An 11,987-nucleotide genomic window follows, 5' to 3' on the forward strand; every position below is an offset into this window, starting at 1 on the left:
AACAATTAAATATCTGAAAAATTATTTCCATGGAAAAATGTTGATTCTCTAATGTTTGTCTGCACATGCAGCAAAATTGGATGATGTTATAAGTTGAAAAATAAACGTAACATCAATTGTATGAGGCAAGAGTAATTCTAAGGCAAAATGCTAATAGAAGAAACAGCCATTTCATATAGGCTCTGGTCCTACAGATGTTCAAATGGCTATTTAAATATCATCTGATAATCTTTACTGGGTGAAAAAAAGCAGAAATTCTTCTCATAGCTTTTGGAAAATTTTTACAGAGGCTTTGCCTTCATATTTCTTTCATTAACATTTTATACATGCATTTTCCCCATGGTCTTCTTAACTGACTTTCCAGACAGATGAAGTGAAATACATTTGGCATTGGTAACTAGAAAGACCTATCTATGTAAGTCTGCCTGGTTTGAAGGTATCTGTTTTGGCCCTCTTCCTACCACGTGCCTTAAGTCAACCATGCATTTTTTACTCTTTATTTTTTCATTCAGTTTGCAATCAAAATATTACAACAGATTTGTAGATATCAATGAGATCCCAATCAGGAAATTCCCATTATTCTGAGCCTTCTTCCTAAAGGTACATGAACTGACTTCCTATAGTGTTACCAACAATTAATAATTTGAATTGGTAAAGAAACAGTTGCTGATGAGTTCTTCTTTCCCAGAAAGGTGAAACCGAATTCAGTTGGAGAAAAAATTTAAATTACTTTGACCATGCTAACTTGCTGTTTTCTACATTCTTAGGATGGTGAATATAGATTCCACTGATCATGATTTCCCTTCCCCATATACTCTCTTTTGGAATGTGAAGTCCAGCCCTAATTCTCAATAAAGATATAATTGGCATGCTGGGATTTTTGAAAGTCATAATTCATCTTTCTTCTTCAGGATGATTTTCCTTACAAGTTCTGTAACATAAGGTCTTATTTCTTCAACAGAGACAGTAGAGTCCCAGGCCTTTACTACTTTCCCATTGGGGTCCACCAGGTATTTCCAGAAGTTCCAGGTTGGTTCTTCTCCTGTAGAATCTACGGGCAAAATATAAAGTGGAAACTTAGAAAAGAAAACCACGTTAGCGAATTCCTGACATTTGTTCATGTCAGTTTGATGATTACGCTCTCAGAAGAAGAAGGAGTGTAAAATTAAGAGGGAGTTCAGACTGAATAATAAGATTAATTTTCTGACAGACAGGGAGCTTTAACTAGACAGTAGACCTCTGGAGACTAATGGAAACAGTCAAGCTTGAGACACACAGACAGACAGGAGAAAGCACTATAATTGGTGTTAAAGTGTGTGCGCGCATGTGTGTGTGTGTGTCTGTGCTATACAGATAAATCTGAAACAGTTGAACATTGATAGGAAAATGGAATTTGGCATAACAATATAGCTGTAACAGGACTAATTATTTGCTTGCTTACCCAGAATTTTTCCTCCAAAAGCACCCGCTACCATGTGCTTCAGAAGAATGTTTTGAGAAATGCTACATGAAGAAATAACAAAGTAAATTGTTCCAGAAGGTTTCTTCCTAATCCTCATCTACTACAGTTTTTGCCTCTGTGACCACATACTCATTTTACATGAGTTGCGTTCTTATTCTTTACTATTCTGCTACATGACTAACAAAATTTTCAGGATTTTCAACCAGACCAGGAGCCTCATCCCACTAATCATAGTACAAGTACAGACACTACAGACAAATTAGCGTCTTTTTCCATTGATTATACATTAGACATAATCTCATAAGGAATCAGAAGGTATTTCAAAGTATCATCAAGAAACAGCCAGACCTATGCTGTTGGCTATCTTGTCGTTATGCTGCATAAATATACTACCTCCAGCAGCCGTCCTTTGTGTGTGGACCAACAGGGAAACAGGGGTTTTGCAAGTTTCGTGTGACATGTACATGTCTGCAGTAACAACCCCACTGGGCAAAACAGAAATGGGAGGATGTGAAGAGGATTACAGGGAAGTTTGGCTAGGAGAGAGATCCATTACAGACACCTGGAAGGAGTGTGCTTGGGGTAGTCAAAAATAATACTACCAACACTCTCTTAAATTCAGCGGTATGTGGGAGAACACTGTGGTGCTGGAGAAAAGAAGTGATAAGGTAACTTGCAGAATGCAGCTCAGGTGATGCTGTGTCATACTGGGCTTTATTATATATCATTGCTTCACATAGCTTCACATTTCCTTCACATTGGATAATGACTGACATTTTAGTTCAGCCTTTAAATGGTATTTAGAGCATTCATTCAGTGCAAGAAAAATAGTGCCTTGATAGAGAATATCCTGCTTTACAGTGTATTTTATCAGCTGTCTGCTAAGAACTGGCAAAACCTCTTCAGGTCTCAGTGCTAGCTATAATGCAGATTAGAACTGGAGGAAACGTAGAGTGTGGATATTCCAATGCTTGGCAAGGAATGAGGGCGTATTCAAGGACATCTCATAGTGCCTGGTTTCACTTTTTGATTGTTGAAGTAAATTATGTAGGTGCTTTGCTTCCACTTATCCTACAGCTCTTGAGGTGAATCTTATAAATCCAACCTGCAGCAGTTGTGTCACAGGAGAAGCATTTACAAGACTGCAAAGTGGAAAAAGGAAGATCAAGTGTTGTATGTATACAGGAGAATATCTCAAGACCTCTATTCCATGGGGAGGTTTATTAGTCTAGCTTTTACAGGGCATCTGTTATCGTCTTCATCCCTGGAGATCTTTTTAGAGGGTTTGACAAAACTGTCGGGGGTGCCAGAGAGAGAAATCCTGCCTTATGCAGCAGGATGGACTACATGACTTCTGACCTCTTTGAGCCTGACAATTCTGTGCCATGATTCTGTGAACAGAGTCATAGATATCTTTTTTCTGTCGGACAGTATTTTGTGTCAGAGGAATTCTACACTGGGGAGACAACCCTCCAATGTTCCCAATTACTCACCAATTAAGTACTTGAAGGCAGGAATTGCACCAGCTCCGCTGACTGCAATTTTGCTGAACATAGGAAAGGAGGCACCATAAGTCTTTCGCGCAAAACTCTCAATTTCTTTGTTAGTGTCTGGTTCTTGCTGCCCAAACTGATTGCATGGGAATGCCAGCACATTGAAATGATATGGGCCGAGGTCTCTCTGTAGCTGTTGTAAGGCCTTGTAGTGGCTATCTGTATACCCACACTCACTTGCAACGTTGACAACTAGCGACACCTGAAGAACAAGAGAGATTAAAAAATGTGCTGCACATGTCAGTTTTCCAATGGGTAGGCTGGGATGCAGATTATTTGCAAAAAATGAGAATGTCTGGAGAACCGTGACTGAACACTTATGTTTGAAACTACATCGAGTTCTGTTCACAATAGGAAGATTTAATATTTCTTTTATGTATTCCCATTTGAAGATAATCAGTAAACTGCTAAGCGATCTTAATTCTCAGTTTACAGAGAATCTATGTTTCTCCGTTCTGCCTTTTGGATAGTTTCTAAGCATATTGAAGAAATGACCATCCAGATAAGATATACCAAGTTGCATGAAAGAAACTTGCAAATGAATGTATTTTTGGTAGTTTATTTATCTGCTGTGAAGCATCTGTTCTGCAGCATCTTTCCTTGTACAAAATTTAGTACTCGGACAGAACTGGCTGATCCATTTATCGTTGCTAGTGTAGGTGTCTTGACCTGGAAGTTAACAGAAGTAATTATAGGATTTTGGGTTGCTCTGTGGAGTATGGACTGTAAAATTTCCCACCATTTCTAGAGTAAATCTACTCAGTTGTGACAAAAGGAGAACAGTTTTTGCATAAAGGTTTACTGCCTCAATTAGACATTCCAAGAAGTGAAGACTGTGCCCACTATCCTCTAAAGTAATTCCTGCAGCTGATCATCTTTGATGTGCGCATTGTGTCATTCAGACATTACTACCAGGCATGGTGGTAAAACCTGCCTGCGCAGATCCAGCAGAGAGCAATATGCCAAACACAGATGAGCACTACAGGAAAACAGGCATGTGTAAGAAGAATACACGGTGGAACAGACTCTGCCAAGAATTTGTTGGGGAAATTAAGTGACCTAACCCTGATCTGACACATACTACAGAGTTTCTCAAGGCGTTGCAAAGCTTTACACTGGTTTTTGAGATATTTTGTCCTTAAATAACTTCTAGATTTTATTTTGAGACTTACAGTTTTTATTAGTCTTACAAATTTTCTAAGTGTGAATTGCCTCTTGTTCTACATAAACTAAGTGCATTCTAATATTTTCTTGAGAGTGGATTAAAGCTGAATGTCATAGATATTTTAGATACAATATGATTTTATTAATAAAAATAGCATTATGCACTTTGTTGTGATGTTTCCTTTACATATAACTACATCCTATTCCTTTTTTCAGATCAATTTGTAAGAGTCATGAGGCAATATAAATATTATAATACTAAGAATGTTTCTAACCACCTAGATTAAACCCAGGCATAATGCAGAAAAAGCATTATGATTTGGGAACCGAAATTCTACCTGGATTACACTGAATCCAGTGGGATTCTATAGATTATACATCAGCCCAGAAACTGGCCCTTCATTCTCAAATTGCAAAAAAGTTTTAATTCAATCAAAGTAGCCAACACATTCCCCAGTGCTAGTACAACTACAGTAATTATTTACATTGGATCTTTCTACAAGAGTTTGGGAGTTTCATAGAAGCTGCCATGTTGGTTTCATGAGTGTCAGTGGGAGACAGCAGCGTTGCAGGGCCCAGTGCTGCAAGAGGAAAGCCTGAAGCTTGGCCACATTAATCGACTGGAACAAATTACACAGCAAATAGCTGCAGGGCAAGAAAAGGAAGTAAAAAATCCTGACTCCAGGTCTCATACTCTTGTATCTGTGACCACTGGCTTTGCTCAGTTTAAACTTTGGATTCTCATGTTACTGTTGTTCCATATTCCTATGTGTATGCTTTTATACAAAATATAAAGATATATAGGAAATAGGAATAGAGTGCATCAAATAAATTAGAATATATGAAAAATAAATGACTACATGTATATAGTGTTTTTAAGGCCAGAAAACAAACTGGCATATAAAAGCCTATAATCTGGGTAAGGTATGGGATCATAAAATGAAATCCCTAGAAGGGGTAGGAATGAGTAAAGAAAAAGCTAAGAGGATGTTGGTGTTCATCATTTCTTACATTAAATATTAACACTTACTTCGTGTATTTTGTACTTTGTATAGGTATATGGCTATATTTAAAGTGGTTTCAGAGGAGCACCGTTTTCCCTGGAAGACCGGTAATCTTATAAAGCACAAGTTGAAGTAGTGTTCTTTGTGCTGTAGTGGGTCAACAGAATACAGTCTAAGCAATCTCTGTACACTTGCATATGAAACATGATCTGGAGCCATCTAGCTAACCTCCAAAGCATCATATTAATTCAGACAACATTTACAAGCTGTACCTGAAATTTTAATTTCAGTCTCCTAAAACATCCAAAGATACGATTATTTTTTTTCAGAGAAGGGGTAATAATTTTATGATGCTTTCCTGTTGCAGGCTGTCAGCATTTCAAACAGAACTTATATATTGGGCTTAAAAAATAACTATTGGCAGTTCTGTTCTTTTCAAATAATTTGTATTTACAGAGCATAGCACTAACTGTAGTTTAGTATAATTGAAGTAAAGATAAATTGTACCACTAAGAGTTGAAGTCACATCTAGTTCTTTCATAAGAAATTCTAGAGGCTTTTTTAAATGTCGTTTAAGACTCAGCATTCTTATGATGCAGAAGTATTCATAGACCTTACTGTATTCACATCTATTGGTACTTTATCCCAAATACAATGGGAATGTAAGAATTTATGATTGGAGGTTCTGTAATAAGGTTCTGTAGGTATTATGTTCACATTATAACAGATATGAAAGATGACTTGCCGATGAAAACAATCAAGCTTTTATAACTTTTACTTGGTTTCAAAGTTAGGAGCGCTTGAAAGAATTCACTCAAAAAACCCAACAATTTTAATTTACAGCTGTTTAAAACTACTTATTACTCAGCATGGTGGTGAAAGGCATGAGAGCTCACACTGCAAATCGTGCAAACTTCCAAACATTCTTCCACAAAATAGGAGGAAACTACACGCAGCATTTCTTAGAATGGCAGACATAATCTTCTTCTCTTTTTTCCTTAGAAAAATGCATTCTATTACTGAACTGCATAGTTTAATAGTGCAAACCTCCTAAAAGTGTAACTAACATATATAATAAAAAACTTTCAGGATTTATTAGCATTTCATAAGGAATGTTTAAAATGATTATTTAAAAATCTTTACCAAGTTATTTTTCAAGTGTCAGGACCAGAAGTGATTAAATGTGGTGATTTTTTTTGGTCAATGTTTTATTTTTAATAAATAACAGTCACTCTTTATTCTCATGAAGAGGCTGTACTTTGACATCTTACAACTACTAATGATTTAAATTAAGTTCAATATGACTGACTGAAGGCTCTGAGAGTGCAAGTCAAGTACACCACCTAGTGTGCATTGCAAACAATTCATCCTGGACCTTACAAAAATTATTTCACTTAGGCTGAATTCTGTATCAACTGTTGTTTCACCTCTTAATATTATCCTTTCCTTCCCTTTGCTTAGAAAATCCATGCATTCTAGTAGCGAACCCATTTATTTAACACTGCAAAAATATTTCTTGGTCTACTTAATGTTTACACCAGTGTACCTCCTTGAGGAAAAGATCCGTGGACAGATTTATGAATCTGCTATCAGCTTCAAGTAACACTTTGTGGATCTTTTAGCAGAGACAGTAGATACTTAGGTTTTTACACCTGGGGATTCTTAACTGGCTCCATCTGATGGAAGAACCAGCTACAAGCGTCAGATTACACTGACTCACAGAGCCCTTACCTTCATGGAAAAAAATAGCAATACTTTGTACAGTAATTGAGTAACTATACTCTGTATTTATACACATTCAGTAATACTACATTCTCGAATTGCAGAGAGCTGTGATGAAAAGTACCTAGCATTACTTTCAATGGCAAAATAGTACTTTTCGTTGTTATAGTGCCTAATGCTTTTACATTATTATAGTACCTTTGGTTCAAGATTTCCAAAGCACTGCACTAACACTGCTTAATCACACCTCAGCACACTGTACTTAGCTGTGTGGTAGGTAGGCAGGCAGGCAGGCAGGCAGGCAGGCGGGGGGGTAGGTACTGTTACATCTAGCTAGCTATAAACACAGAAGGGAACAGTTGATGCTTGGGAGTTCTGACTCCCAAATAGATACTGGTTTTGGTAAGAATACTGCTTCTTACAGGATATCTGATAGAGATCATAAAATAAAATATATGCTTTCTTGAATTAGGTAGGTAGATAGATTAAACAGAAAACTAATTGTATTTGGATCCTGTTGATTTTTTTCCAACCAGGAGTCACTGCCCTTCATTTTTAACGTAGATGGTATGGTACGATCAGCACGGTATCCTGGAAAAAACATAGGAGGATGGTCTTCTTGAGCAACACAGTAAAACAGACAGCTTTTTGATCTATTTCGCTTGTGGTACTCTTTTTTTCAGTATTAATAGTCCTCCCTTTCTTTGCTTTCAAGTAGATGTAATATGATACCTGATTTTGTAGCACGTATGCCAAGTTTTTAGTGTTTTGGCAATATAATTTCTTATGCACCCATAAAAAAGGAGTACTCTCTCACATATTTTTTGGTATTTTTATTGAAGTGGACGATAGGTTATGTCTGTGCACATTTATTTCAGAAAAAAAAAATCTGTTCCCTAATTGTTACTTCAGAATTGTTAATACATTTCTTATTTACTATGTAACAGAGGGTACTTGTGATTTGTATCCAGATGCACTTAAATGGAAATTGAATTAATATCAGTTTTATTTTTTCTTACTAAGAAAAATTGTTTCAATGGTCTGAATACCCAATAATTTATATTAATAATGAGTTATTGAAGAAAGATTCTGCAAGTCATGAATTGCACTGGTTGTTTACACTTAGCATGGCTCTTGTGTTTTCAGAATTAGCAGACTTTTTTTATATACGCTAGAAGCTTTTGGATTTTTTTCAATTCTATCTTAGTTTTTTGACTACCAATTAAGTAGTTATTTAACTAAATTACTTGAGTGACTGAATTGAAGAAAATGTCTTTACATCTGCCAGAAAGCTTGAGGCTGTTAAAAGCTGGTTTAGCAATTAGCAGACTATTGTTCCAGGAGCTAACTAGTGACTCTCTCTAAAACACCAGCAGCGCATACATAGTACTTATACATTATTTGCTTTCTTTTAATAGCTCTAAAATATTATGATAAACCTACATCTTAACATTACTTACCTAACTGCAGATTTAAGCAGATTTATTTTAAGAAATAAATGGGAGTTTTAATTAACCTTTGTCTACCTTGATACTGAGTTCTGACGACATAATGACAGAAAGGGATGTGTTTTATTGCTATAATTTTCTTTAAAATTGTGCACATGCATTATCAAAGAGCAGCTAGCCTGAACATTAATAGGCTCTCTGAATGCAAATCTTTTTGTTTCATACAGAAGCTGGTCATCGCTTTTTTGCAATAAAATATTCCGTATGGCCTAGCAGAGATCAAGGAGTACCATCCACTGATGGCATTACCTTTTCCAAGGTACGGCTCTAGAGGTAAGGCTAGAGGTAAGGCTCTCCCCTATGAAACTAGTCATGCCTCAAGGATGGCCTGCTATCACAGCACCACTGGAGATACAGACACATACCCCTAACCTGGCATGTTCACCACATCCTGAATCAGGCTCTGCAGCTTGTTCCGGAGCGGATGAACATCCTCAGCTCTCTCCAAGGTGGTTGTAAGGAATTCCTCTGAGTGCCCCCTTTGCTGCCTTCCATGTAGATTCTGGCCCTGAGGTAGAGAAGCTACAAGTGCTATTTGCTTATTCAGACAAGATTTGCAGATGACCTGCAGACAAAACATGCCCCGTAACAGGGCTTATTGACAGAGCCTTTGGAAGGAACTCCTAAAAAAAAAGCTAATATTGCTTAATATTAAATAGCTACCATGTTTTTTCCAATACAGATATTTGAGTGGGCATGGGACCAGTTCTGCTCTATCTGAATTGTGCACAGATGGGGAGGAGAACTTTGACCAGGTAAGCTTCAGACCTCTTGTTTGGTCCAAATGCACCAGTATCCCCTTTCTATTGAGCTCAGGAAAATGTGCATCTCCTCCCATATACTTTCTCTGTCTTCCTGCCAATGTTTTAGTGGCCTACTGCTGTGGACTGGTGAGCTCAGACACCTCAGTGAAGTACCTGAGGAAGGGGAAAAGGAAGTGGAGACACAAAGCTGGAGAATAAGGGTGAAAGTGAGAAGCAGTGCCTGCCTTTTTTGGCAACAGCTAAGCTCTTGGTCTGCCTGGCTGTATCACAGAAGATGTGTCACTTGAGCGCTACGGGTGGCAGTTGTAGGCTTTATGTTGATTTTAGCTTCTGTAATTTGTGAGTGTGGCTATCACAGCTTATGCCCCCTGTGTGCTAAGGTCCCTTTTCACTCTTCCATAGGTATTGACCATCTTTCCCAGATGGTCAAACGGCTAAAAAAAAAAAAAAAAAAAAAAATTAAGATTACATTCAAGGAAAATGTTCTTAAAATGGGAAGGAAAGCTCTGCCTAGAACGCCTTAGTGTAATATGTAAATAAAATTTAAAACACATCTTAAAAGTATATGTGCGTCTACATGCCCTTCTCCGTATTGCTCTGTCACACTAAAAAGCAACAAGCGGAATAGCATGATGTTGCCACAATTTCACTATACCCTAATATTAAAATAATTATGACATCTCTCACTTTTTTGCTAATTATGGTGAAACCTCCACTAGTCACTGCTTAAATCCCATCTTTTTTTTTTTTTTTTCCCCCCAGGTAGAACATAGTAAAAATATTTTACTAAAAGTTATGCAGTTAAAAGGCAGAAATAAGCTCCAAAAGTAAGTTATACAAAAGTATAAACTTCCTGAGCTTCAAATTTAATAGCCGCAACCCAGTGCAATTCATCCTGCAGAAGGCAAGGCAGGCAGGCAGGCATTCCCTCTCTGCCACGTCTACAGGCAGCAGCCTGCAGAAGGAAAAGACGCGGACAGACACAGACGTTAGACTGCAAACGTTTTATTTAAAGAGCGCAAAGACCTATGGAGCGGTATCAAAGGAAACATGCAGGCAACACTCCAGATCAGTTAAAGAGTCGTCGTAAACCCAGATTTATCTGCCGGTGTGCGCCAAGTTAACGTACAATCTCTCCACCCCCCCTTGGTTTCGCAGACATGCAAGGACTGGCCGGTTAGTGAGTCTGGGCGAGAGCTGCCCGTCTCCGTGCAGACTTACCGAGCCCCTGTATTTCTCCAGAGAGACTAGTTTGCCCCTGATGTTTACAACTTTGAAAGTGTAAAAATCAGGCTCTTTCTGCTGCGTAGCAGAAAATGCTAAGAGCAGGAGTGCTGCAATTGCAAGGAGCATGGCTAGAGGGATGAGGAAAACTTTGGGGAAGGAAGAGGAAGGCTTGTGCTCCACACTGCCCTCAGGATCTAGCATGCTGCACGGCCGTGCTGCCGAGAGCCTGGCCACGGTGGGAAAGCGCTGCCGCAAAGAAAGGACTGCTGCAAACGCAGCTTTTGCAACAGTCTGACTTCTGCAAAGGCTTGGGAGCTGTGTCCATACCAGACCTCACGAGGATGTAGTTATGGACGATTCAGACACGCTGAAATGGAGTATTTCGTGATGGTAGTGGTGTATTAAGTAAGGCTGTTTATGGGTACAAGATGAATGAAAGTGCTAATCGGCTCAAGAACAGTAATAACGTATGTGTCTGCAGGATACCAGTCAGATTTAGAGATCTGCTTTAACTATGTCCTAGGAAAATAAGGGATGGAGTTATGGTGATTTTTGATGGATTTACAAGTCCTTTTTTTTAGTATACTAACGATAGCATCTAGTAGCGACAGTGTAATGTCAAAGGATACCAGTGGCTTGGTTGCTAGTGGTTACTGATGCAAGCGCTCAGAGCAGGAGTCGTAGCATACGGTCAGCACAAACAGAATTACAAATATGCCATGCACACTATCATGTGAAATGGAGCACCATTAGCCAGGCCTTCAGGAAATTTCTCTCTGCATGCACTTGGCGGGCAAGAAGCAAGTGGCCAGACCACTGGTCTTCACAGTGTGATTTGGGAGAAACCACATTACCAAAGGGTTTCTAAACAATAAAGAGGCATTAAGCATCAGGAACCGAATTTGGTACCAAAGCTTTCAGATATACCGAGACAAATCACTGCTTCAGTGCACCGATGCCATTCTTGGGTTCTCTGCAAGAACAAATAGCCTTTTGTACAATTTGCTACTACACCTGCTGGAAGAAAAGGATTTGTATATATAAAGTAACAACAATAGAAAGCATTTGATGGTCATTGATTTCTTCTTGGACTGAGAAACTGGTCCTTCATGCCTATGATTCTGATAATTCTTGGCACAGAAAAGTGAAATGTAGTGATTTACAGAAAACAAGTAGCACATCCAAGGCATATTGGAAACCTATCTTTTGAAGAGCAAATTACATTTTGTAATCTAACTTTCTTATTGTTATTTTTAACTGAGTTTTGGTAGATCTTTGACATCTTGATTAAATTTGGTTAGGGAATTCAAGCATAAGTGGCATTACTGTAAGTGAAGAAGCCATATATAACTAATAGAAAAATTTAATTACAGTTTTTAAGTATTTCAGATTTTCATGTTTTTATGTATTTCAGCTTACGTAGATATCCAGCATCAAAAAGTAATGCAATGTGCTACAAAAATATACAGATGGAAAATCTTCTACCATGCTGTCTATGGGGAAGATACACTGTGCTAAGAATCTGAAGTTCTCATCTTCACAGGTAAGTGCTCTTTCTGTGTACTTTCCTGGCTGTAGTATTG

General features: G+C 38.1%; 1 protein-coding gene across 1 annotated transcript; it reads right to left on the reverse strand.

The window, feature by feature from the left end:
* Positions 1 to 482: 482 nt before the first annotated feature.
* GPX7 (glutathione peroxidase 7) lies at positions 483 to 10,605 on the reverse strand. The gene is made up of 3 exons (XM_009702203.1): positions 10,399 to 10,605; positions 2,956 to 3,217; positions 483 to 1,051 (listed from the first exon to the last, which is right to left on the reverse strand). The coding sequence occupies exons 1-3, from the start codon at positions 10,603 to 10,605 to the stop codon at positions 888 to 890; spliced, it is 633 nt and encodes a 210-aa protein (XP_009700505.1). The 3' UTR covers positions 483 to 887.
* Between the last annotated feature and the right edge of the window lie 1,382 nt (positions 10,606 to 11,987).

Source organism: Cariama cristata, unplaced genomic scaffold (assembly GCF_000690535.1).
Source record: "Cariama cristata isolate BGI_N322 unplaced genomic scaffold, ASM69053v1 scaffold31786, whole genome shotgun sequence".
Lineage (NCBI taxonomy): Eukaryota > Metazoa > Chordata > Aves > Cariamiformes > Cariamidae > Cariama > Cariama cristata.

Excerpts from the sequence above, each read along its gene's own strand:
- GPX7 (XM_009702203.1), bottom strand. The coding sequence starts at position 10,605 with ATGCTAGATCCTGAGGGCAGTGTGGAGCACAAGCCTTCCTCTTCCTTC. Across the intron at positions 3,218-10,398 it reads TGGAGAAATACAGGGGCTCG|GTGTCGCTAGTTGTCAACGT; the intron begins GTAAGTCTGCAC and ends CTTGTTCTTCAG. Across the intron at positions 1,052-2,955 it reads TGCCTTCAAGTACTTAATTG|ATTCTACAGGAGAAGAACCA; the intron begins GTGAGTAATTGG and ends TTTTGCCCGTAG.